At 37.0% G+C, this 26,238-nt stretch overlaps 1 protein-coding gene across 2 annotated transcripts in view; it reads left to right on the forward strand.

The window, feature by feature from the left end:
- The first annotated feature begins 342 nt into the window (after nt 1-342).
- Nucleotides 343-26,238, forward strand: part of CNGB3 (cyclic nucleotide gated channel subunit beta 3) — a 64,113-nt gene continuing 38,217 nt past the window's right edge. For both annotated transcript variants that reach the window (XM_071803963.1, XM_071803964.1), the window contains exons 1-3: nt 343-469; nt 3,087-3,162; nt 12,555-12,666. In XM_071803963.1, the coding sequence (XP_071660064.1) occupies nt 353-469; nt 3,087-3,162; nt 12,555-12,666 (305 nt within the window). In that variant the 5' untranslated portion in view covers nt 343-352. The remainder of the gene's footprint in view (nt 470-3,086; nt 3,163-12,554; nt 12,667-26,238) is intronic.

Here is a 26,238-nt window from a genome sequence, read left to right on the forward strand (position 1 = left end):
TTACAGGTGTCTTTAGGACTTAAAATTTTGTTTCTAAATATAAGCTCAATGCTTAATATCCAACAGATAAAAGATTAGACACTGATTTGTTGCAATCAGAATGTGTTCACAGTTGAGTCTATATGTAGTGTAACTGTCAAGACTAGAAATAGCTTAGTCTACAGCATAAAACAAAAGTACTAATGGTGAGAAAAAGCCGTCACTGAAACAGACTGTCCAAGGAATTTCTTTAAGGCATTAATCAGACCTAAACCTGATTAAGTGTCTAATTGGCCTGATTACTGATGTCAGGAAAACATGTGCTATATACCTGTTCATGGTAAAAGAGTTAGAGAGGCTTCAGGAGAGCTGGATGGACAAGATGTTTAAAAAACTAAGAGCAGTATTTTCTAGACCAAAATTATCACCCGTGGAAGCAGACTGCAAGAATGAAGATGTCCCTCCTCTGCCCAAAGCATCTACAGGCCAGGTATAGTTTTTATCATTTGGTATAGATTCAGTAGTATTACCTTTGTTTAGAAAGTATTCATGTAAATAAATGCCAAAGGTTAGATTTTCAAATATACTTATTGCTCATGGTATCAATCTTTATTTAATAAAATCAAACAAATGCCTTTATTCCCCTTATCTGTCCCACCTTTTCTTTGGGAAAAAAAAAAAAAGGAAAAATTTCCTCCTTTTGCACATTGCTTTCCAGATAGGGCTAACCTGATATAGTGTAAGCTTATGAGAGGTCTTGATCAGCATTGCAAATGGAGAATTAGAAATACTGGTATGGCTGCTTTTGATGTGCTGATGTTTCCCTCTTCATCTTGTTCCCTGCTGGCAGAAAATGTCAGTATATCTTTTCTAAATATTGGAATGACATACAGGTATATATTAGCCTGCTTCCTGATAACTGTTGGAAAGGCAAAGTAATTTAGTAGCTTTTTAAAGAAGTATTTTATTTGGCTTGATTTTACTAATATAACTTCTGTAAGTCATATTAATCTACAGTTTATGTTTTTTAGTTAGTAGTTCTTTACTGTAAAAGTTAATTCATACTTTTCATTTTAATTAACGGAATAGTTTTAAAATAAGACAGAGGTTAGATACTCATTCACTTGTTACATTTGAATTTTTATCTTTTTATTATAATGTCCTAAAATATTTTGTTTTTTCCAGCCTCACCTAATCAAAACTTTACAATGCAAAATGACAACAATTTCTAGTTTCATCAATTAGGAAAGTGAAATGAGTTCTTTAGTATTAGCCTGAACTATTAATCTGAATTCATCCTTACTGAAACAATTGAAACTCCACCATTATAAAGTTAATTTTAACTTATTTACAACAGTCAAGCATATACATGGGCTCTGACTTAACTTCTGGGAGCCTTGATTTTCAGGTACAAGGTTCCATAAATTTTATGGCTGCACATAATACTGATAAAAACATAAATGTTCATAAAATCAAATAATTTCCTATAACTGATGCTTTTTTTGAAGATCATAGGTTTGAACAACCTCAAGAAGAGGTAAAGTATAATCCAACCCAACTACAACTCAAATTTGATTTGTCATTATTATAAATGTGCAAAAAACAACTGTTCGATGAACAGGCATATCCATACTGCCGTCCACACAAAACAGCAAAAGTGTCTATCTTCAATAAATTTAATATGCTGCAGATCTACAGGCAAAGTATCACTCATGCTTCTTTTAAAGTTCTGCACATCTGCTTTCTTGGGTCAATAAAACATTGTCTTAAAAGAAGAAAAATCTTGAATCTCAGCAGCTTACCTCTGTGCAGCCTGATACCTCACTTGGCAAAATGCTCTAGGAAAAAGACATATATTTAGATTTCCCTTTTCATCAGAATAATTCCGTACATCAGCTCAACACTCAGATCATATCACTATCAGCCTCCACTATTATAGATACTGTTAAGATGGAGGCAGTTGAAGGGGTCAAGGATCAAGACATTTTCTGTCTGCAAGAAGATACTATTTCAAGATAAATTAAGAAATTAACATAGGATCTGGTAACTGTACAGCACTATTCTCGCACTAATGTTCTTTTGCTATGCTATTAGGAGAAAGCCTGAAATAAAGAAAACAACAACACACAACATCACACAAGTATCTCCAGTATGCATAGAGGTTGATTTGGCTTTCAGTTTTCACTTATATATATAAAAAATATCTAATTCCGTTTTTATATATATGTACTTTAGAACTTCAGTGTCAGATTCTCTTCATAAAAGCAGATGGGGAAAAAACAAATACTTTCATAGGAAAAGACAACTCTCAAATTAGTCTCAGAAACTCAAAGAGAAGATCACTGAGTTTGGAGAGGGGGAAAAAAAGTACATGAAGACCTGAAATCTCCTACAGTCAAATAACTTTCCAAATGCTTATACTTATACCTTTCTCTGTTAGTGAGCATGACAAACACCAGGCAAATTAACCTTTCTGGGATAAAAATGCTCATGGGTTTGATTAGCACTACACTGTTACAAAGTATTGTGAACACCTAAGACTCCCCATGTATTTCTCACTCCCTCCTCCAAGTGCCATCCTGTCAAAGCCAAGATGAACCCAGGTATACATACATGAGAACTTGGTTCATGGATCCAATCCAGTAAGTGTGGGACAAAGTTAATATTTTGCAGTGAAAGCTGATACTGTCTCTGTATTTTGTAAAGACTGAGATATGTCACTGTGATAAGGTAGCTCAAAACATACCAGGTCTATTAGCCCAGCAGAAGGTTGAGGAAGAAGACTAATTCAGAGGTTCAGACTGCCTTCTAAGTGGCAGCACTCAACAAGTCAGCCTTGACAATGAGAAGGAGGCTTTGGGAACAGGCAGCAGCAGAATCCCAGGCCAAGTGACTGGGTTTGCACAGCAGATGTGAAGACAACAGTTTTTTTATTTCAGCATCCAAGTCCTTTTGTGAACCTTGTTCAAGAACACACAGAGAACACCCAGGAAAAAAGCTTAGTGTGTCTCAACTAAATTCCTAGGAGAATGCTGCAGCCATCAAACCATCCTTATCATTCTCAACAACAAACATCTACAGTTTCTAATCCTGTTTGATTTTTTAAGGGTGAAAATAAAAAACCAGATGAAGCACAGAAAGCAGAGGCCAATAAGAAAGAAGAACCTGTAGCAAAGCAACAAGGTCAGTAATAAGCTATTTATGAGTATTCAAGGATTATCTGGACAAAATATATGTACACTATATAGGGTTGTAAATAATATCATTCTTCCAAATGCTCTGCCAGGTGCTGATCTTATTTTTTATTTATAGAGAAGTTAAGAACTCTGAATTCCCATTGACCTCAAACCAATGATTTGCTACGGAAATACAAGCACTATCCAACAATAATAAAAGGTTACAGGCTTTCAAGCACACAGCCCCTTCATGAACTTGTCCACTTTAATCAGCTAGTCTAACAAAATCTATTTCCTCTTTATTTCCTCTTAGTGTACATTGACTTCTTAGAAACCTTGCTTTAAAATAAGGGTATTTAGTAGCTCAAGAAAGAAAACTGCATATGCATAATGAATCTTTTGTGTATACTTCTGATATGTATTAAAAAACTACAAAGATGAGACAGAGTTTGATCTGACATTCAAATCTTTTGTTTAACAGCCATTCAAAACTTTTTCAAAAAAAAGCAAATAAACAAATAATATTTAAAAAAAAAATAAAAAACAAAAACAAAACACAAGCAATGCCATTAAAAGTGATTTGCCACCACCATTCAGAACAATTCAGAAGATATCCAGGACTAGAACATAGGAGCACAGAGCTGCTCAGGGCACTACTACAAGGCAAATATTTCAAATATTTGCCTAAGCAGCTGGTTGCTGAATACAGTGGCAACTGGTCATGGCTATTCTGTCCACCTCCCAGTAGCCAACCTGTTTTGCTTATACCATAGCCAGAATGATGGCTGCAGGAATTACCAAAATAGAGGGTCAGGATGTGTGAAGTAGTAACTATTGCTGCCCATATCCCCTTTTCCCTCTCTCACAGCATCTGTAGTGCAGCCTTCTTCCATCCTGCAGCAACAGACAAAACCACCAGGCTCAGTTTTCCTGTCATCTCATGTTTTTTCTTCAAGAGAACAATTCAGGTTCATTCCACTTGAACAACAAAGCAAAGACTGAGAAATCTTAAGTTTCCTGTGATAAAGATGATTTAAGTAGAGAGGAGTAACAGGAAAAAAAGACTACAAGGAAACTTGCGTAATCCTTGTGCTTTGTGTACTCTAGCAAGTATCACAATTCTTTTCCTCATATAATGAAACTTCAAACAAAGACCATTTAATGCAACTATCTATATAATGGAGTAGCACTAAATCAAGGGAAAACCAAATCTGACATGAATTAAGCAATAAGCTAACAATGGGGAAAAAATCTGATGTTTCATGGCTTTTTAGCAATATTAAATCACAGATACTATCACTCAACAGAATGAAGTATCATTATAGAAAATTTGTTTGTTTCCATTCAAAATCTGATCTAATTTTACAAATTAATGTAATTCATGGATCTGTATTCTAGAATACTAAACTACTCTTTTTTATCCTTTCTAAAATATTTTTAAAATGGTGTTATAGAAGGAACTACCTCATCAATGACTTCAGGAAAATATAATAACATAGTTAGTCTCCATTTTTGTTTGTTTTTTTTTTTTAAATCCATAGTTTTCTGGAAGGTGCTTCAAGTCTGATTTTCAAATAGTCACAAGACAGTTCCTCCTTTTGCACGCGGGTATTAAGGATTTAGACAGACAACAGCTATGCAAGCCAGAGAACTCACACAGACACCACATCTCAGGAGAAACTTATGAATTTCAGCACCCTGTACCTAAGCCCTCACCATCTGAACTGAACAAGTAACTCCATGGTATCTGGGTGGAAAAGTGAGGCTGGCCTCAAGCTGTTCACAAGAAGGTCTAGAGGAAGACTCCTGCAAAACCTGGTGAACTGTATATCAGATCTAAAACCATGTGGACAGCTGCTAGAAGAAGAATATAAGAATATCTGTGGCTGTGTTTCTCTGGTATAACCAGAATAAAATAGACCAATAAAGCCTCTAATCACAGGCCCATTTTGCAGCTCCATAGTCTTGAAACATAGATCAATAGACTGAGTTGATCTTGTCTTCACACCTTTCTTCTCACATGGCCAAATCCAGCCATCACCTTCTCCCTTTCTCCTAGCACTTCACAAGTTATCATGACATTCCCAGCACAGATGAGAACTCAGCAGGAGGCAAAATTGGAGCTTGTTTTGTTAAAACTTTGTCATGTACATTCCTCAGCAACACCTGGTACTTTTGGCTTCTTTGTTGGCTATTCATTGCTTCATCTCCACCTCCTCAGTTGCCCTCTCTCTCACTAGCTTGCTCTGTGATTAATTCTCTGCATAATTAGTTCACTCTCTAATTAATTCTCTGTGCTTAGTCAGTTTGTTCCATAATGGATTCATTTTTTCAAATTATTTTTCCCTGCATTTCTTTATATACTTAACCAAGTGTGATTCACCTCATTACAGGTCTCTGTGATATTGAATCAAATTGCTACAGTTTCTTTGCATATTTATCATCTCCCATAACTGGCTGGCTATATAAATACTTCACTTATTTTACACATTGTTAATCAATGGCTCTGTTGGTGGTTCTGCTATTTAGAAGGCAACATCCAGCCTCTACCTACTAGCTAGTGTCTGCATTATCATTCTCTGTATCACAATACCTTTCATGCTCGTAGCAGATCCTTCCAGTATGATCCTCTTCGACTCATCCCTTTCTCTAAACACTCCCAGCACCACAGTGAAGTACTATTCTGAAGTCTGTCCTCAACTCCTTTTCACTTTTCCCTCACTAAAAACTGGCCTGTTTCCAATATTCTGGTTTTTCATCTTCCTATTTCTACTAAATCAACAAGTGCCCCAATGATTTTTTCCAGATTCACAGACACGTTTATACATCTTTTACTGAAGTCCATATTGCTATAGTTTTGTTCCTGGTAGTACCTGAGTGAGAAAACTAGACTGAAACTATCATAGGTACTTCTGCACATGCTACATTTGCCCCTCTGGATCATAAAGTAGATGGAACCTCCTATCTGGCAGATTACCATATTAATTTTCTGTGCTATTTAGTATCTTCAGAGTCTAGATGCTTTGGAAAGTTCCCAGAGGATATATAAAAGATTATATACCTGGCCACTATTAAATGCAAGTCCAATTCTATAGCGCATGAGATTTTGGTGCTTTTGATAGAGTCAGGAAATCTATATTGTAAAGTGAGAAGCCCAGAGAGAGTAACAGAATCACAGAATCACAGAATGTTAGGGACTGGAAGGGACCTCAAAAGATCATCTAGTCCAATCTCCCCACTGGAGCAGTCAGTATAAAAAAAAAATAAAAATAAAAATAAAATAAAAAAAAAAATCAGCATCCCTGAACACGTAGCACCTCAACAGAAGAGGTGCTCAAAAATCATTTCAGTCCACTCCAACCTCTCTCCTAGTGAGTACCCTGGTGTTTAGGTACTCAAGGAACATTCACTTTTCCACTAAATGTGGAAAAGAAGCTGGTGATAACTGCCACCTTTCACACAATAGCATAACTGGTTTACCTCCACACTTTCGTAATAAGAGAGCTCAAACCCATAACTCTCACACTGCAGTAGAGTTCCCTAATTAACCAAATAAAGTCTGGACTAGAGAGATGTGGGAGAAAATTCTGTGGCCTTCCTAATTGCTGGGTGATTATGAAGAATAGAAAAAAACTGTGAATTCTGAAAGGACAGAGTACAACATGGAGCCTGGAACCAACCTAGAAGTTAAATGAAACACTAATCTTTTAGGAGGAATGAAGAACTTTGATTTCATTATGTATTTATGTCACAACTTTGTTTAATCTTCTAAAAAAGGAAAAAATAATTCTTGTAACAGATAGTTAACCTTATCACAAATAAAAAAGGCTCACAGCTAAGATTTCATCTTCTCAAAGGAAAGCTTTGATCACTAGCTGCTATACAAAAGATGGTCACTCCCTCTTCCTGTAGATAGAAATAAAGCAGATGTATTTATTGAGGGCACCAAAATACTGTTGCCATGAAACTGCAGCTAATTTCTGCTAATTAAGCATCAACTTACTGTACATGGACTACAATCGAGTTTTAAGCCCCTGAGAAGGGAGATTTGAATTAAATGTGAAATTTCACAGCTAAAACCTGCTTTCGGCCTGTTATGAATCTGACTTTTAAGCTGCTTTACAAAACCTATCCCCTAGCACCTCAAAATCCAGGGTTAAATAACTAGTTTGTATTTCAAAAAGTACAAATCAAGTATAGCATTTTGATATAATATACTGCAGCTCAATAAACCACACCTGTCAATGCAAAGAGACCTTAAAATAATAATCTTATTCCTTGTCTTCTTATCCTTTACACTCTTCACTGGAACTCAGTCAACAGGCAGCTATTATTCTCATAAAATGTATTTTTTAAAGATTACCAAGAACTTGAATATGTTTAATCAGCTTGCTAACACTACTGCTGAGGTGAGGACTTTTAATTCATTTCAGATCTTCATTTTTCACATGAGTGACAGGGCTAAATACCAGGAAAATAAACCCAGCTTCTTCATACAATCTTCACTTCTTTACATGGAAAATAAATTTTATAATACTTTTGTTAGCCACTGAAGTTGAGAGTTGAGTTAACTTACTTCAAATGTAACTTACTTTTCAATTTACCTTACTTTCTGAACTGTTTTTCCCTGCATGAAGCATTTGTAAAGAAAAAAAAATGCATGTGAAGCCGCAAAGTTATGTGTTCTGTAATGTCAGAGCTGAAGCCTCTTCTCTCCTATGTCAATGGGATTCCTGTGTGTTTATTTTTCTTGACATCTTCACAACTCTATATTTAGTATGACACTATTGAGATAATATAGTATTTTTAAGCATCAGTTTATTTTAACATGCCTATATTTTTTGTAAATTCACTAAGAAGTTAGCAGTAGAATTAAGTATTTGACAATATATTTAATTAATATAAAATACACACTATACTAGGTTGTTGTGATGGAATGAGTGCTTCCACCAAAGAAAAATATACAAGCGAGTCAAGGTTTTGTAAATGGTCCTGTAAAACAATATATTGTGGATTCAGAATCAATCGAGACTATATCAGATGAGATCAAGTTGTGCTAAGACATGCTTTTGTACAGCCAAAATAATCAGCCCAGGGAAATCTTTTTTTTTATATGAGGACCATAAGTAACTGCTAGGTATTAAAATTTCTAACTTCACATACACCCACCTAGTCCAGAAAGGGAGGGTAAGCATAGATAAGATAATGGTCAGACTTGTTAGTACAGGGCAATGGAGCTGGCTGGGAATTCTGGGGCAGAAAGCTTTCCCTTTCTGAAGTATGGCAAAGTAAAAGTACTTTTTCTGTTCTGTACTCAGAAATACATTTAACTGCTACTATGCAGCTGCTGACATTTATTCATATCTTTATCACTAAAATCTAATCTTTTATTTGACATTTTTGTTCTCTTCATTTGTTGCAATAGGGATAATACATTTGTGAAGCTAAAGGCCAGTATTACGGTTATGGAATGATCCAAGAAACAGACATTTTAAAGCCAGCCTAGTAACTGAGGAATTTATGATCTATTACTTTCTGGAAGAAACTCTCTTCAGATTGGTTAGCTGCTCCTGAGACCCACCTTCTGAAACTGAATAACCAGAAAGGTTGATGGTCTCCACAGCACAAAATGCTTTATTTTCTGTGCCTAAGCCTCCCACTGTCATTTGCATGGATATAAGCAGAGGTCAGAGGGGAGAAAAGAGCATGCTTGCTCAGATCTAGAATACTTAGACACCAGTGGGATGCATTCCTCAAATCCCACTACTAGTATGTTGGTGGTTAAATTCCAAGATAATGTGGATGAAAATCATTTAGGAAAACTCAGATCCCTTATTTTGTTGAGTAAGAGTGGATGTCTGTTTCAAAATTTGCTTTAGATATTGGTACCTTAGCATAATTTTGCCTCCTTTTTCTCACTCATATTTTCTTTACCATGACCAAAATTATGTAAAAACAATAGAAGATTTCTTTATTGTCCTGTAAGCCTTGCCATCTACCCAATGAGTCATTATTTATTCTTGAAACTAATTGTTGCATCCTAAATGTTCCCTCAAACGACTGCCACCTTGTTCTTAAAGGCTTTTCTTTGGAGCTGGTCTCATAAGTCAGAGGGGTATGAGCTAGATTTAAGGAGCAAAAAGTGACTATTTTTTTTTTTTAAACATGACTACACACACAGCCCTCACAACTTCACACAGACAGAAACAACTAAAGCTTGACACACAGCTGGCAGTAGTGCTAGGCTGTGATATCCTAATCAAAATGAAAATAATATCGGTGCTGTTTCTGGAGATTTATGAACTCTAAAAACCTGTGAAGTCTGGAATATTTGTGGGATTACAGTATTTTCCATCCGTCTGAGTCCAGTCAGCATTTAACAGTTGGTGTGGGTCCAGACTTCAGACCGAGTACCTTGAGAATACCTAGCAGACTGAGAAGCCATTATCCTTCTGCAATGGGATGCTTATGTGTAAGCATCGTATGTTTTTTACTTTTTGGTCTTCCCTTCCTATACACATGTTGTCACTCCAGAGATCAATTGTTTTATTCATGAGTGTGTTACTCTAAATAGTGTGTCTACATGGGCATTTTATTTCACATTAAGAATGCTCTTCTGAAACAGATCTCCTGATTTTGCCCCACTGTGTTCTGTTTTTTCACCAAAAAAACTCCAGGAATGCATGACTGGATTCCTTTAGAATGAAACTAAACCAGAAGAAGCACTCTATGAGTAAACCTATTTTACTCAAGCTGCTGACAGTCATTCATTTCAGAGGATCCCAGTAGACCTGGTTTGAAATACAGCTGCCTCAAACAGCTATAGCTTGGGTGCCAGGCCTACAGCATCATTTCATTCTTCTAATGGTTCCTATCAGTTTCTATCCTCTGCTACTACAGATATAATGTGGCACAACTACAACAAAGAAAATTCCCAAAGTGAGATCATTACAGAAATATTGAGATTAGCCTTGATTTCAGTCTTAGGTACATGACCTTTTGATTGGAGGGGTCAGGGCAGAGACAAACTACAAACCATGAATTCAGAAGAAACAGAAACCACAGCAAGTGCTGAAATTTTTGGCTCTTGTATCTTCTTTTCTACATCACGTCATGTTGACCACAAAACCACAGGAGGATGACTGTGTGCCAAGGAAAGCACAGAGTCAATAGCACCATTTGTAGAGATCCCCTGGGGAAAGGGTTAAAGAGAATTTTGACAGATTAAGGTTCAGTAGCAAGAACAAAAAATTAGTCAGTTATAAATAGGTCCAAAACCCTTTTATTTTCTGTAACTGTAGTTCCTCTGTGATTTTCTTACAAAGGATGTCTATGGAATACATAGGAGAAATAAATCTTTCACTCTGAGAATGTATATACTGTGCTAGAAGTCTGAACCATTTTAAAATTCCTCCTTCTTTAAAAAAAAATAAAAAGGAAAAAAGACCAAAACTCCCAGAAAAGCATTTTGAACCACTGTAATCAAATGGTTAGAAACCTTTTCATCCTTCCTTTAATCTTCCTGGAGACAGGGACAGCAACAGTCTTCTTTGGAGACTGTGTGCTATTCTGTAACTTGAAAATTCCCTGGCAGATCCTTCAGGTAAGATTAAACATTCCCTAGTGTTGTATTTTCAACAGACTTTTCCTCAAGATAGTACTGCAATACTAACTGCTGCAGAAAGGAAACAATAATGTGCATTTCCACTAAGTGAGAAAGATACTGTTATCAATGTAAGCCATAAATCCAATCAAATGTCAGTTTTAAATGGAATTCCTCACAAAAATCTTCCCAGCTTACAGGTGATAAGTAACACAAATCCTTCAGACTCTCTCTTGATACTCAGTAGTGCTACATTATTCCAAGTTACCATTTGAAAATTAACCCCTAAGCTTGCTAAGGCAAAACCCAGTTGACTAACACATTGGGGAACACGGATTTCTTTGACTTCTCTTCAGTTCCTTGTCTGACTCTGGCTTGAGTATTTTTGGCATCCACAGATACCACTGTTGAAGTCTTGTATTTGATTCTCTTTAAGAAAATAATTCCTGCAAGAATAGCAGGGATCACACAGGGCATTCTTGCTTCTTAACCTAAGTACTAAGAAAAAACACTAGAAATGGTCCACTGGTCCTGTAATCAATTGTCCATCCAGTAAAATTCTGAAAGCTCAAGAAACATTGTGTATGTTCTTAATAGACATCTGGGAGAAAACATGATCTCAAAGCAGAAAAAGTGGTAGGAGGAGGGTAGTCTGGTTTATCAAGTGCTGTAAACAAACCTAGCCACTGTCCCTCACTAGGTTTTGTTTAAATGTCATTTCAAGCAAACACCTTCCAGCTGAACAGCTTAAGAGTTTACTGTTGCAACTGCTTTTATCTCCCTGAAATGAATAACAACTCTATAAATATGGAGATCAACTATGAGAAAACTTTTCTTACACTATCTATCCAAAATACTCCAGGTTTGATTAGAGTTGTCTTGAAATTAAAATGCAACATATATAACAGGGTCCTGATTTATTTGCTATGATGTTTTGCTGCTAAGTTCTTCCTCTATAATCATGTTATTTAAAGTATTTATGAAGGATGAGTTTGTTCCTCCTTTATGCAAAGTGTCAGACTGATGTGAGAGCTTTCAAACTATTTTTCATGAAAATTTAAAATATAGGACTAATTGTAAAAATTAAACACATGAGGCCACTTAAATGGTAAGAGAGTATACAATTTGCATATCTTTTTTTTCCAAACTCTACAAGCTTAAACTTCTTTTAAAAAATTGAAAAAAAAAAAAAAAAAGAAGAAATAGACTAGCCAAATTCTATGTACTTGTATACTTATTGACATATTTCAATCATAATTTACTCAGCAACAAACAGGACTGTCATGGCAGCTGAAGAGCTGAAGCAACAAGATTTAAAGCAATTCAAACACTGGATTATAAATGATGCCATCAGAATTTGCTATGCTCAAGCAAATAAATAACTCTTCATTTTTCTTCCCGTATTGCAAAAGGCATTTCTGGACAGATCTCTCTGTCCTCTACATATTTTTTTTAAATAAGCACACACTAAAATTTTATCATACTGCATGAGTTCTTGTTGTTTATACATAGGGAAGAACTCTGTATTGACCATTCTTGAGCTGATTGCAGATGCACCTAGTTTAAAAACTACAAATAAGTTTTATATTCTAAAAGGTATGCTAATTATAAACATGTTCTGTGCAGCCGGCCTGAAGCAGATTTATGCAGGAGATTCTTGAAAGTCAGGTGCCAGAATCAGTGTCGTGTAGTGCTTGTCCACTGAGGCAATAATGGCAGCCAAGTCATGATTCCTCCAAAATTATTATCATAATTCTTTAAAAATTGGTATTAAAAATTTAAAAACTTTTTTCTAGATACAGTACCAGCAAAAGCACCTGAGCCTTCAAAAACTGAAAAAGCAACTGAACCAGCTAATACAACTCAACAGGAACAGCATCAGCTCAATGATGGAAAAGAAGATGCTAAGTGAGTAAATTCAATTTTAAAATGTGAGGCTTTTTTCCTGACATCCTGACTTAACATCTCTGTGTGCCATATTTCAGTTCTTTAAAAGTCCTTCTTGTCCTTTAAGGATCTAAAGAGCTTTATTTCAATTCTAAGGCAACCATATATGTGAGACATTCATTTTGTATGTGCTTTTGATAGTTTGTTGTGTATGTCATCCGAAATTGCAGGAATGAGGAGAAGGATTTGCTCAACTACACTTATATACTAATTCTAACAATGCTGCTGCTCAGTTACTATTACTCTGCCTCAGGAAAGGAGTGAGTTCCAAGATGTTGCCCTAAATTACTGAAATGTTTGTCACATCATTCTGGCTTAAAAGCTTTTTTCCCTGCACCTTTGTTTTGCTGAGTTATGTCATTAAACAAGCACTGGTCTCCACAGCCAGAGGATTAGGACTGTCTCTTCCTGAGAAGTGAGAAATAAATTGAATGGTAATGGTGCTTCAGGGGAAAATCTAGGGTCATTTAACCTTTGAAAAAAGCTTAGGTAGCTGTTTGTTTTGACTGTGTAATATAAATAAATATGAAGTCTAGCAAACAGTAATCTTGGAAGAGTATATATTAATTACAGAGGCATAGATCCATAGAATCATAGAATTCTTTAAAGGTCATCTAGTCTAAACCCTCTGCAATAAGCAGAGACATTTTCAACTAGATAAGGCTGCTCAGAGCCCCAATCCAGCCTGGCCTTGAATGTCTCCAGGGATGAGGCATCTACTACCTTTATGGGCAACCTGTGCCTGTGTTTCACCACCCTCATTGTAAAAAGTTTCACCCTCATGTCCAGTCTAAATCTCCCCTCTTTCAGTTAAAAAACATTACGCCTTGTCCTATCACAACAGGCCCTGCTAAAAAGTCTGTCCCCATCTTTCTTATAAATTCCCTTTAAATATTGAAAGGCCACAATAAAGCCTCCCCAGAGTTTTCTCTTGGTCAGGCGCACCAACCCAAACTCTCTCAGCCTGTTCTCACAGCAGAGGTGTTCTAGCCCTCTGATGATTTTTATGGCCTCCTCTGGACCCCCTCCAACAGATGCAGGACTCCAGGTGGCAGAGGGGCAGAATCACCTCCTCTGACCTGTTGGCCACACTTCTCCTGATGCAACTCGTAATATGGTTGGCTTTCTGGGCCACAAGTTCACATTGCCAGCTCATAGCTAATTTTTCATCCACTAGTATCTCACCAGAGCAGAGGGGCAAAATCAACTCCCTCGACCTGCTGGCCACACTCCTTTTGATGCAGCCCAGGGTAAAATTGGCCTTCTGGGCTGCAAGCGCATGTTGCCAGCTCACGTCCAGTCTTTCATTCACCAGTACCCTCAAGTCCTTCTTAGCAGGGCTGCTCTCAATCCTTTCATCCCCCAGCCTACATTGATACCAGTGGCTGGTCCAACCCAGGTGCAGAACCTTGCACTTGGCCTTGCTGAACCTCATGAGTTTTGCATAGGCCCACTTCTCCAGCTTGTCCAGGTCCCTCTGGATGGCCTTGATGTGATCCACAAGCTTGTTGAGGGTACACTCAGTGCCACTGTCTGTGTCACTGAAAAAGACATTAAACAGTTTCATACAACAGCTCCAGTTGTAAGGCTGCTTCAGACACAATGAGGTCAAAACCCCTGCTAAGAGAAGGACAAATTTAGAGGCTAGACCCAGCTTCCAAGTTAAATCAGATTGCCCAGAACTTTGTTCAGTATAATTGCAGATCTGTGTCTCCAAGAATGAAAATTCCACAGATTCTCTGGGCAATCTGGTCCACTGTTTGACCACCCTTATTATGAAAATTAATACCCTACATATAATTAATTTTCCTTTTCTCTAATTTGCTTCTGTCGCCTCTCTTCTTTTTGCTGTGTACCTCCAAGAACAGTCTGGATCCATGTTCTCTACAACCACTCATTGGGCAGTGGAACACTGCAATTACCTCCATCTTGTCAGCTTTCCATATCCAGTCTGAACAAACACAGCTTTCTCAGCGTTTCCTCACATAACCTGTGCTCCATTCTCCAATCATCTTAATAGCTCTCTGGTAGTGTTGCACCATGTGGTCAGTGCCTTTCATGTACAGGGGAGACTGCAGCTGGATACAGATCCAACCTGATTAACGTCACACAGAAGGAAATAACCTCTCCCTCTCAATCAGATGGCTATGATTATTTAAAGCATAGGATGTAGTTAGCTGTCATTGCTTCAAGAACACACTGTGGATTCATATTCAATTTGTTGTCCATCAGGACCCCCAGATCCTTTTGTGCAAAGCTGTTTTCTAGTCATTTCCAAGCCTTTGCTCTTGCATGGGGTTTTTCCATTCCAGGTGTGGAAACTTGCATTTACCTTTGCTAAGCTTCATGTTCCCCCAGCCTGCTGAGAACCCTTTGAGTGGAAAATAATGGATACACTCAGTCCAGAACAGGATAAAAGCTCCTCCTGCTTGCTTTTGCCTTCTATTATTTCCATTATCCTGATGACATAAAGCAAAAGTCTTTCCCTGACATGGAGTTATTTAATTTATAAAGAAGATTATCTATTTCCTCTCCTTCACCAAGACAGACTTTGTGCTGCAGTGACAAGGAATAATCAAGCAAAATACTAACGCATATGCCTCTATAAAGTAATTTGTTCACTTAAAACCAACTCTGACGAGACCGACTAAATATGTTATAAATAACTTGGTAATTTGAATCTGAATCAGCAGGTCAACAATGAAAAGCTAGATAAAGCATCTCCTTTTATGTCATTGTAGGATATGTTATTAGATGCTTACAGTTGCACTGGTAAATCCCATAACCATGGTTAACTTAATTACAATATGTTTATGAAACACAGGGGTACGTTACTTATTAGTAGAAGACAAACTCTGTCTGTTAAAAGGAAATTCAAAATGTTTATGTTAAACGTTCTCTTTTCAGAGTTGTTCTGACTCACTGTCATGTGTGCATCCAGATATATCTAGTCAGTCTAATTTGAGCAACAGCTTCTTAAAATACAGTAAGACACTGGTAAATTCTACTGGCAAAACAAGTTACCCGCTAAATTCTGCAGTAGAGCTTGGAAGGCATTGTGCTGGTGTCATTGCATTGGTATGAAACTAAACTAAACAGATCTATCATATGACTTTAAGAGCTGGAGGGACAACCATTTTGAAAATCTGCCTTTGAGAGAATATAATCCATTTCCTCTGAAGATTCATGGGAGTTTATTCAGATACCATCCTTGAAAAAGGTCACTACCTTATTGAGTCTATGTGTTCAGGTTTACTCACTAGAATATTTTTAAAGGAATCAACTGCCTTCGACACATGACAAAAGCTACACAAATGTATGCATATGGAGAATTTGAGTCTAATAGATATACATAGTCTACAAAAATAGCAGTAAATGAAACATACTCAAATCACTCTCTACCACTGAGGCCAGCTAGAACAATACAAAAGGCCTCCTGAAGAAGTGTCAGTTGTGAATTATCTTGGCTTAATGCTAATTTCTGGGTATTCCCATACCTGGGAATTATTTGGAAAAGTGCTAGTTTGACTAGTCAAAACCATACCAAGGACTGTTCATACAATTCAACAGAATAGTCAACTGAGAGTCCCTTTTCCAGGAGTTTTCCCTGTCACTATTTGCTCTACATTTGGATAATGTCCAAATGGAGATTAGTAAAAAGTAGTATCCATTGAGGGTCTGTATTGGCATAAATACTATTCAATATCTTTATTAATGACATAGATAGTGCAAGTTTGTAGATGACACCAAGATGAATGGTGCAGTTGATTCACTGGAGTGAAGGGATGTCATCAAGAGGGCTCTTGACAGGCTTGAGTAGTGGGTCCATATGAATCTGATTAAGTTCAAGAAGGCCAAGGGAGAGGTCCTGCACATGGGTCAGGGCAATCACCGATATCAGAACAGGCTGTGTGATGAATGAATTGAGAGCAGCCCTGCTGAGAGGGACTTGGAGATACTGGTTGATGAAAAATTAGCTATGAGCTGGCAATGTGAACTTGCAGCCCAGAAAGCCAACCATATTATGAGCTGCATCAAGAGAAGTGTAGCCAGCAGGTCAGAGGAGGTGATTCTGCCCCTCTGCTCTGCTCTGGTGAAACCCCACCTGGCATACTAACTCCAGCTCTGGGGTTCCCAGTAAAATAAAGGCATGGACCAGTTACAGCAGGTCCAGAGGAGAATCAAAAAAAATGATCAGAGGGCTGGAACATGTCTCCTAAGAAGAAAGGCTAAGAGAGTTGGGGTTGTTCAGCCCAGAGAAGAGAAGGCTCCAGGGAAACCTTACTGCAGCTTTTCAATATCTAAGATTGTCTTATATGAAAGACAGAGAGACTTTTTTCCAGGGTCTGAAGTGACAGAACAAGCGGTAATGATTTTAAACTAATAGGGGCTAGATTTAAATTAGATCTAAGGAACAGTTTTTATTTTCTTTTTTTTTCACAAGGGTGGTGAGACACTATTTTCCAAGAGAAGTATGGATGCCCCATCCTTGGAAGTGTTACAGATCAGGTTGGATGGGGCAACCTGATGTAGTGGAAGATGTCCCTGTGCATGGCAGAGGAATTTGACTAGTCTCTTCCAAACCAAACTATTCTATGATCCTATAGTAATGTTATGCAAAGGGACATAATTTAGTTGGTTGAATGAAATCAAGGTTGGTGAAATGGTTGGTAGAATTTTCTTAACTGGAATTTCAGATTTTTCCAGCTGTATTCAGGTAAAAACAAGGGCCAGCTGCTTCCTGAGGGAAGGGAAGATGGGAGCAAAGAGTAACACCAGCATAAGTAATGTCCTTACCAATAAGGTGCAGTCCCACAGGGTCTGAACACAGCAAGCAGAGCAGGATCCTAGTAACAGGGTCCATCAACAAGGAAAAGTGATGAACTAGGTTTAGAGTCCATCCAGGAAGTCCAGTCAGGATCAAAAAGACAAGGTCGGAGTCAGGACTGAAGGCAAGACTTGAATGTTCATGCAGGAGACAAGACCAGAGACAGAACTGAATCTAAACACACCTAAACATGTCTCAGGCAGTGACTAAGGCCTGAGCTTAAATGGACACAACCCAGGTCCATGGGCAGAGTGTGTGGGTGGAAGTCTCACTGGAGGCTGCTCAGGGCCAGTAAGGCCTGTTGGTGTACTCAGGGTCCTGGTACTATGTTTAGACTTAGACTATCTTCTTATACTACTCATCCTCCAAGAGACAAAGTTTAATAAAACGTCACTTGATCTGCACAGTAAGAAATCATCAGTATGCCCATAGACTGTAAGATATATAACAAATTAAGGTTTGTGGATATATATCTGTTCACAACCCATACATATTCAGAGCACCACAACTTTCATGTTACTGTGACTTTTTATTTTTTAAAATGCATCTGTGCAGGCTCAGATACATACAGTAAGGAAGAGGGAAGAAGGCAGTTATTCTGTTTGAAACAGCACACTTTCCATTTAGGTCAGACCTCTGTCTCTCCACATAGTAAATTCAGGGGAAGGTAATAAGCTTCCAAGTAAGGACTTCAAATTTTAAAATATTAGGTAATACTGCTTTGTGAACATTATACTGCTGTCAATAACTTATCTGAAATCAGTAAGACTACTTATAAGCATGACAGTTCGCAAGATTGTGCACCAGCTGTGTCCTTCTTCCAATTCAGCTGATTAGAGTACCTTTTTACTCATGGTGTGGCACAGTCTGTAGTATCTATTAATAGGAAAATAATTTTTTGAACTTCCTCTGAAAGAACAAATAATTTTTTTCTCTTACTGAGTGAATGACAGCTTTGATAAATACTGCATTTACTCCTGAAAATTCCCATAGAAAACGTTTATACACACACACACACAAAAGGTATATTTTTGGTTTTCCTTATAAGCACTTCTTCACTTCTAAAACACAGCAGTACACGGTGATGGACATTAATAAACAGTAGAGACACACAGCACTGGTCTCAGCCACCGGAACGCTATGTCTGAAAAAGAGACACACAAGAATGGCTGATGTGCCAAGGTGCTGAATGATGGCTGACTGAAACTTTTAATGTCTGTTTCCTAATGGCTCTGATAGGATTGCACACAAGTCAGTTTTATCTGCCAATATATTGTTTCTTCACTCCATCTTTAATGTTAATGTAACAGAACAATAGGTAATTTCCATGAATAGCTATTTGCTGAATAATAATAACCTCTAGGAGGGATGGTGAAGACTATGCTGCCTCTTCACAGCAAGAAATGAGGAAACAGAACAACACTCAGGACCTAATTTGCACTCTAATAGAAGACAGTAGAACCTTATTAAAAAGGAACGAGCACCAAACATCATTGCAGTCTTTATAATATGTCGAGATTGATTTCTGTTGGGGAGGGTCCATAAAAACACATATGTGCATACACAATCCTGAGCTTTTTTGAAACACAATACAAGCACTTCATTCGCAGGCAAGTCTGTGGTGACAAGGCAGGTCCAGGGCAGAGAGGGGAAGGCAGCCAGTGCCTGGTGAGGGGATCTGGGGTCAGACACGGTCCAGGGCAGCCGGGCAGGGCTGGGCTGGGGCCAGGCAGGATGTCAGGCTGTGGGTGTGGGTCAGGATCTGTGGGGCCCATGGTCAGACCCAGGCAGAGCCACACCTGCCACACAGAGGAGTTGTAGCTGTGGGCCAAGCTCTACAGCCACCACTGAAACCAAAGGTCTACAGACCACCTTGCTCTGCAGAGGAATGTAGACATTTATACACTAGATAAACTGAAAACATCCTTTGTGAGGATACTGTTTTGAACTCAACATGTAGAAAAACAAACAAACAAACAAAAAACCATCTAAATTGATGATCACAAAGGAGACGCAGGAGAGGCAAATGTGAGACCTTTGTATGATGGAAGGCTGGGAAACAGCACAGAGCCTGTGGTGTGTGGTAGCTGGTGAAGAGGACTGTATTTGGCATGTAAGAGCAGAGAGGAGACAGATGCCTAGAGAGCAAGTAGTAATGGATGCCTGGCATCAGGGGATGAGACAAAGAGGCAAGTCCTAGAAAAAGCATGAAAGAATAGTAAACAAAGCAGCTGAGAGCATAGATCAGAGAAAATGAAGGGATACGAAGAGCTTCAATGACCTCTTCTCTCCTCTGTGTCTTTTGAAAGCCTTTAAGCCTGGCTAAAACTGTAAGAGTGTTTCATCTTCCCAGATTACCAAGGTGATTACAATGTACTATTTATACTAAGGCAGTACTCTGAAACCCGAGTCAAGATCATGAATTCTACTCTGCAAAATGCTATGTAAAATGACAGTATGTATTCACAGGCTGCATACCCAGGAGTACACAAAGAAAAAAAAATGCAGTTGGTTACTGGGACTTCAGGTGCTTTTAGATTTCACCTCAAGATCTTACATATTTTGAGTTATGTTTAGAGAGGAATAAAAAATTATATCTTATATGCTACCTTCAGAATCTAGGTATCTTAAACGAAACATGTTCATATAAATTTCACTAAAGAAATTTTAAAGAAATTTAAAAATTATACAAAATATGTTTAACATTCCAACCCAGTAAACATACTCTTCCGATTCTGCTTTTCAAAAGCAGAAAACCAGCTTTCAACATTTTCAAAAAGAGAGGTCCAGTGTTGCAAACTGCCATACGAGTGTAGGTGGTTCAGGAAGACTGAGTTTTGGGCTCGTAGTTTGCCTTTTTTTCATAGCCACATCCTATTACCTAGTAGGCTATACCAGTCCTCCTTAGGCCCATAAAGGAGATTTTTTCCTCTCTATTTTGGCTAACAGCAAAAAAAGAATAACAAAAGATAACAAACCAACCAAAGATTAAGAAGTAATTTGCTATGTGGTGCATAGCCAGGTTAATAAAGAGAACTCCTGCTGGTAGCATGTTCTTAGTGAGTAATGCACCTCATTTAGCTCAATTACCTCGACCAAGAAAATTACCGCACTTATTAGTGCTTGCTATCCACTAGTTGTAACACATCAATTCACCAAGCAGATGCATCTTAGAGCAACTATGTCCTATCACAAGAACTAAATCTCAGCACACTGGTGAAACAGACCCAGACTCTGCAGAGTCTTGAATAAACCTTGATTGCTGTAGGAACACCAGGCACCAAAAAAGATGACACTCCTGGATCTAAACTGCAGCCTACTTGAGATAAAGTAAAACTAGGCCAATGCTGGGCACTCCTGAAAAATCCCAGTTTAAACATAGTTACAAGTGTATTTTATAAAGAGACTAATAGCTTTCCTCAGTTGTTTTCAGGTAATCACTACATTGAAACTGTAAACAGATGGAATGCATCTATTTTGTAAGCCTGACTGAAAGGACATTAACGCATTAAAAAAAAATCAAAATACTTTTCTTAGCACTTATATTCCTCCTGCCTGGGTCTTTCTTTCAGAGGTTGCCACTTTTAGTGCTTGGATTTGAATTTCTGCAAGGGCTAAATTGAGAACCTGCAAATTAAATAAAAAGGTGATGGTGTTCTGCCTGTACCAAAATGGATTAAACTTGCTGTAATCATTGCTAAGATGTACTTTCCTACAGCCTTTAAATTCTATCCATTCTGTAGGATGCAGTTACCCATGCTATTTAATGCCATTCTCTCTGCACAGCAATCAAGTAGGTAGCCTGAAGTTAAAAAGTAGCAAATTGGGAAGTTTTTCCCTGAAGACTGAATGAAATCAGTAAAGGAAGAGGAATGTCATCATACGGACTGAAATGCTCCTTGTTTAGTTGGTTTTTTTTTTCATTCCTGACAATATCTTAAATTATATATTCATACTATTCATATATATTTATTTATGACTGTGTAAATGGGAGAAATTCTTTGTTTAGAATAGGGTAGAGTTTGTCATACTTTGCCACTGATTTATGTCTTTAATTAAAATAATTTTCTGTAAATCCTCCATTGACCTAGTATTTTTCAAAGTAAGAAGATACCTTTTTTAGTGAAAGAAGAAACAATTATGATTAAAAATATTCTCTCTGTTATTATCTATTGGGTCAATTGCAGGTAAAAAAGCAAAGCATTGCGACAGATACACCAGTGTGTATAATATAATTGCATCAAACAATTGCAGATATATCAGTGTCTTTCTTCATAAATCTAAGAGACAAATAAATCTAAGACATAATGCTTCTTATCATTAAGAAAAACTGATTATTATTTCATGACTAGTGTAACTATTCATGCCTATAATAAATCATGTCCAATATTTATCATTAAAATACCCTGTCTCCAGTTATTTACTCATTTTCTAAATATTAGCTATTTACAATTAAAACATCACATTTTATGCAGAAGTCAAAAGGGTCTGGGTGGCAGTCCAGTCTCATTCAGTTCCCTGGATAAGTGATGCTCAAGAGGAGATGCGTGATGATAATGTGTCTACAGGGAACTTGCCTCCTCTGTTTCTGAATTGGGAAAAGAATGTGGCAGGAGCCTGCAGAAGGGGAAAGGAATTGAAAGTCACCTCAGAGGAACAGGTTCCTTCTCTCTCTCACCAGGTTTCTTTGCGATACTAGGAAAGCTACATGAACTGAATTCCCGCACAAGTGGCTGTATAGCAGTTTACCTAACGAAGGCAGAATTGCATCACAGTTGGTTGCACCAAACTAATTTTATATAATTGGCATAGGCAACAATAGTACATGGCATGAAGTTCAGTATATTGTGAAAGTCTGCCGAGGGTTCCCAATAGCAGAGCAACTTCAGTTGCTGCACAAGCTGAATCTACACCACCACTCCCTTCTCTTATATTTTTACCCTTGCTAGTTGAACTAAAGCTTCTTGAAGCATGTTTCAGCTAAAAGATTCTCATTCAGGTACTCACACCTCCGTGCACTGAAAATTATAAAATTAACTCATCTTCTTAGTCATCATACAATTTGACCTTTCTCCCAAATATTTTTCCTTTGGGGAAAAAAAAAAAAAAAAAAACCAACAGAAAAAAAAAAAAAAAACTGTAATAGAAAATGAAATAAAAATTAAATAGAAAATGTTCAAACAGCCAAAAAGTAAGATAGAAGAGAAGGGACTATTCATTTTATCCCATGTTCACAATGGATAGGACAAAGTGTGCCAAAAGAGATTTATGTTGAGAAAAATTCCTACAATGAGGCTAGTGAAGTACTAGAATAAATTCTTTTGGGAAGATTCTGTAACAGCTATCACTAGACATATTTAAGAACAGGTTAGACAAGAATCTGTCTGGAATGGCACAGGTATACTTCATCTTGCTTTGAATGGGATTACATGATGTCTCAAAGTTCTCTGCAGTCCTATGCTTGTGTGAATTTTTTAGGATCTGTACGAAAACAGAGGAGAAATGCATGTATTGAAAATTACTTTTTTCAAATCTGACACATTTTATTGCAAGTTTTTAAAAAATTCACTATGGGAAATGCAGTATTTTCATTTTGTTTTTTTATTCCCTGCATATTAATATAAACTGAAGAACAGAGAGTTTGAAAAAGGATTTTTACTATGTACAGCACTGGATCATATTCTGATTAAGACTTGTTTTTCCTTAGGCATAAATTATTATATGGTTACGTAAATAAGTTATGAGTTTGCATTTAAATGTGTTTGAATGTAACAGATGTTATGTGTATAGGATAAGAAATATCTTTAAAAGTTCCTGATTAGTGGCAGATGCCCCAGACAGATTTAATCACTTACAGATAAGAAATCCCCAATAACACAACAGCACCAGATAAGGAAATAAGTGAAGCAAGACTGCCTCACTTATTATCATATAGTACCTTCTTAGAGTATTATACTTCATTCTAAAGCAATTAGTGTCAGAAATTATGCTGCCCTTATTTTTTATATCATAGTGCCACTAAAGAATTTCATATCACCAGTGACATTAAAGAAAGGTGAATTTTCAAATTTAATTGATGATTTCAACATTCATCCTGCTTTCTTTTGCATAGTTAATACAGCAAAATCACTAATTAAAATAAAATCTTATTCACATTTTAATCTGGTACCTCAGTGAGAGCTGCATGTGTTCAGCACTGAGACAGACTTCTCCTTAGAGAGTACTATAAAGAAGATTAGAGGATTCACAGTCAGTTGTGATTGAGTAACTGGGAGGATTGTCAAAGAAGCTGCTATGACAAAGATTTGTACTAAACAGGAGGAATGCCATGCAACCTAAATGACTAGATTTCAGTCTACACTGCATCAAGAAGTTTGTTCTGAGTCCAGTGTCAGTAGATAACTCTGAAAGACTGTGGCTACCTTGAACATTGATGTTTCCATATCCAGCTTGCTGTATGAATACAACACAAGATATGGGAAAGGGATGATCTATGCATTTCATTTCAAGAACAATTTCTTAGGGCCAAATCGAGCGTAATTTCTAGACAAAGACTCTGAACTGAGGAAAAGTAATTAATTCCAATGGAAAATTTTATTTAAATGGCATCGACATGAAGCTTATTAATGCTTATGGCCTGTTCTTGCTTCTATATATAACTAAAAGCAACCCAAATATTATTATATCATTATGTTTGAACTAATGAAATATGCAATAAAATAGATAGTAGGACAAAAGTAACACCAGTGCAAATTCAAACTGTATTGTGAAGAAGAACCTAATCCTAAAATAGAATGAAAATAAAAATAGACTTTATTCTTTATTTTCATTGAAGTTAACATACTGCCAGCATTTCAAAACATGCAGCAAATAGAGAAAGACATAATCTTCTGGCTCATTAAAGATAGACCTCTCTCAGACACATTCCCTCCTAACAGAAGAGATGATGGGGCAGAGGAAGATACTTGTTTCAAGACTGCTAATTAAAATAAAAATGTAATTAAGAGCTTTTTGAAATTCCATGGGATCTAACATGTCAACAGTTTGTTTCAGGACTTCAAGATAAGATATTTACCTTAGAAACTCACTTTCTTAGCACTTGAGTTGTTGAGATTTTTCATTGCAGTGGACCCAGTGCTGTCTATACAAGTTGAGTCTATTATTCACTTTCCAAATCTTTATATATTACTACTTTCTTTGCTGAAAAGGATTTCTTGTTGTGCTGCATCCATTCTCTTACATTCTTGGGAATCGCTACCTACTATAGTCTTCATGATCTCAGCTTATATATTCTTGAAGTATGTCACACTTCAACTGCTATTCACTCAGAAGGTTGTCTAATATCAGTTTTTAAAAACTAACAAACTTTCTTTAGACCTTTAACTCATACTAATTTGTGGTGTTTCTATTCACATTTCTTCTTATTAAAAATGCTGGTCCTCGGCTCAAATATTTCTTTTTTTCTACATGTTTCTCCACCAAAAATTTGAATTTATGGACAACGATCCTATTGTCTCTCAAACTGTTTTGCTCTCCTTTTTAACGCCAGATTCACAGTAGCCTTGATCATTCTTAGAGACTACACACAGTTTCTTATATGAACTCACCTTTTGAGTATAGCTGGTCAGAAAAACTCTCATCACTGGCTTATATACCAATATTAACATTTTCTTCACCGGTACTATGTCAAATACATTCTAGGGTTACATTTGCACCAGTGTTTTCCACAGCCAGATTACAGTATAGCTCATAGACACCCTGTTGTTGACTAAAACACTTGGATATTTATCCTTTTGTCATCTGCAACTGATGATCCCACCATTTACAAAATAAATTCTTACTATTTGTTTCTAAATGCATATCTGCATTATGTAGCGTTAGATTTGTTCTCATTTCTATTATTCAGCCTAAATAATTCAATTTTTCCTATATAGGAATCAGTCTTACTTTTTGATCTTCCAAATCCAATGTCCTATCATTAGCGAACTACTGCATTTTGTACCAACATCATTAAAGAAAATATTAAATCTCACTCCTAAAACTCCATCAGCTTCCTGTGCAGGTAAAGGAGAAGGATAGGCTCCTTTCATGGGCAATTCAGAGAGGAAACCTATCTTAGAAACTCTCCTAATGACTATAAAGCAAGCATAATCAGAATAGCTAAAGTTAGCTTTTTGGAATACCCCTGTTCCTGTACCAAGCAGATGACTAACATTTTTTTCTGTTACAGAGAAACTTTAGGTTTCCTAGTCATTCATGACGTGTGAGCTTAGACTTGGAACTGAGGGCAGAGAGAAGGTTCTGTTTTCTGTAGCATTTGCCCACAATGGGACTATCAGCAGAAATTGAGAATGTGTTTTTAAATCAATATCTTTCATGACGCCTAAAACTACATCTTTCTATCTCACTGAAATCTTTCTCAGCTATGTTTTGTGGACATTTGTATAGCTATGCCTTGTCATATCCTTCTGAAAGTTGGTCATTTGTATTAGAGATTCTCCATAATTTATTCAAGACAATAAATTATTTTTTCAAGGCACAGATTGCAAATATGATCATAAATCATAATGTCAGTGCTCAAGAAATGCATTAAAAGTTCTATTGCAAGACCAAGAATTTTATTTCCTGGTTGACAGGAGAAAGTTTCTTAAGTACTGCAAGAAGAAGCGTTATAACTGATATCAGCAAGAAGTCGTATGGATTTT

This window comes from Patagioenas fasciata, chromosome 2, assembly GCF_037038585.1.
Source record: "Patagioenas fasciata isolate bPatFas1 chromosome 2, bPatFas1.hap1, whole genome shotgun sequence".
Classification (NCBI taxonomy): Eukaryota; Metazoa; Chordata; class Aves; order Columbiformes; family Columbidae; genus Patagioenas; species Patagioenas fasciata.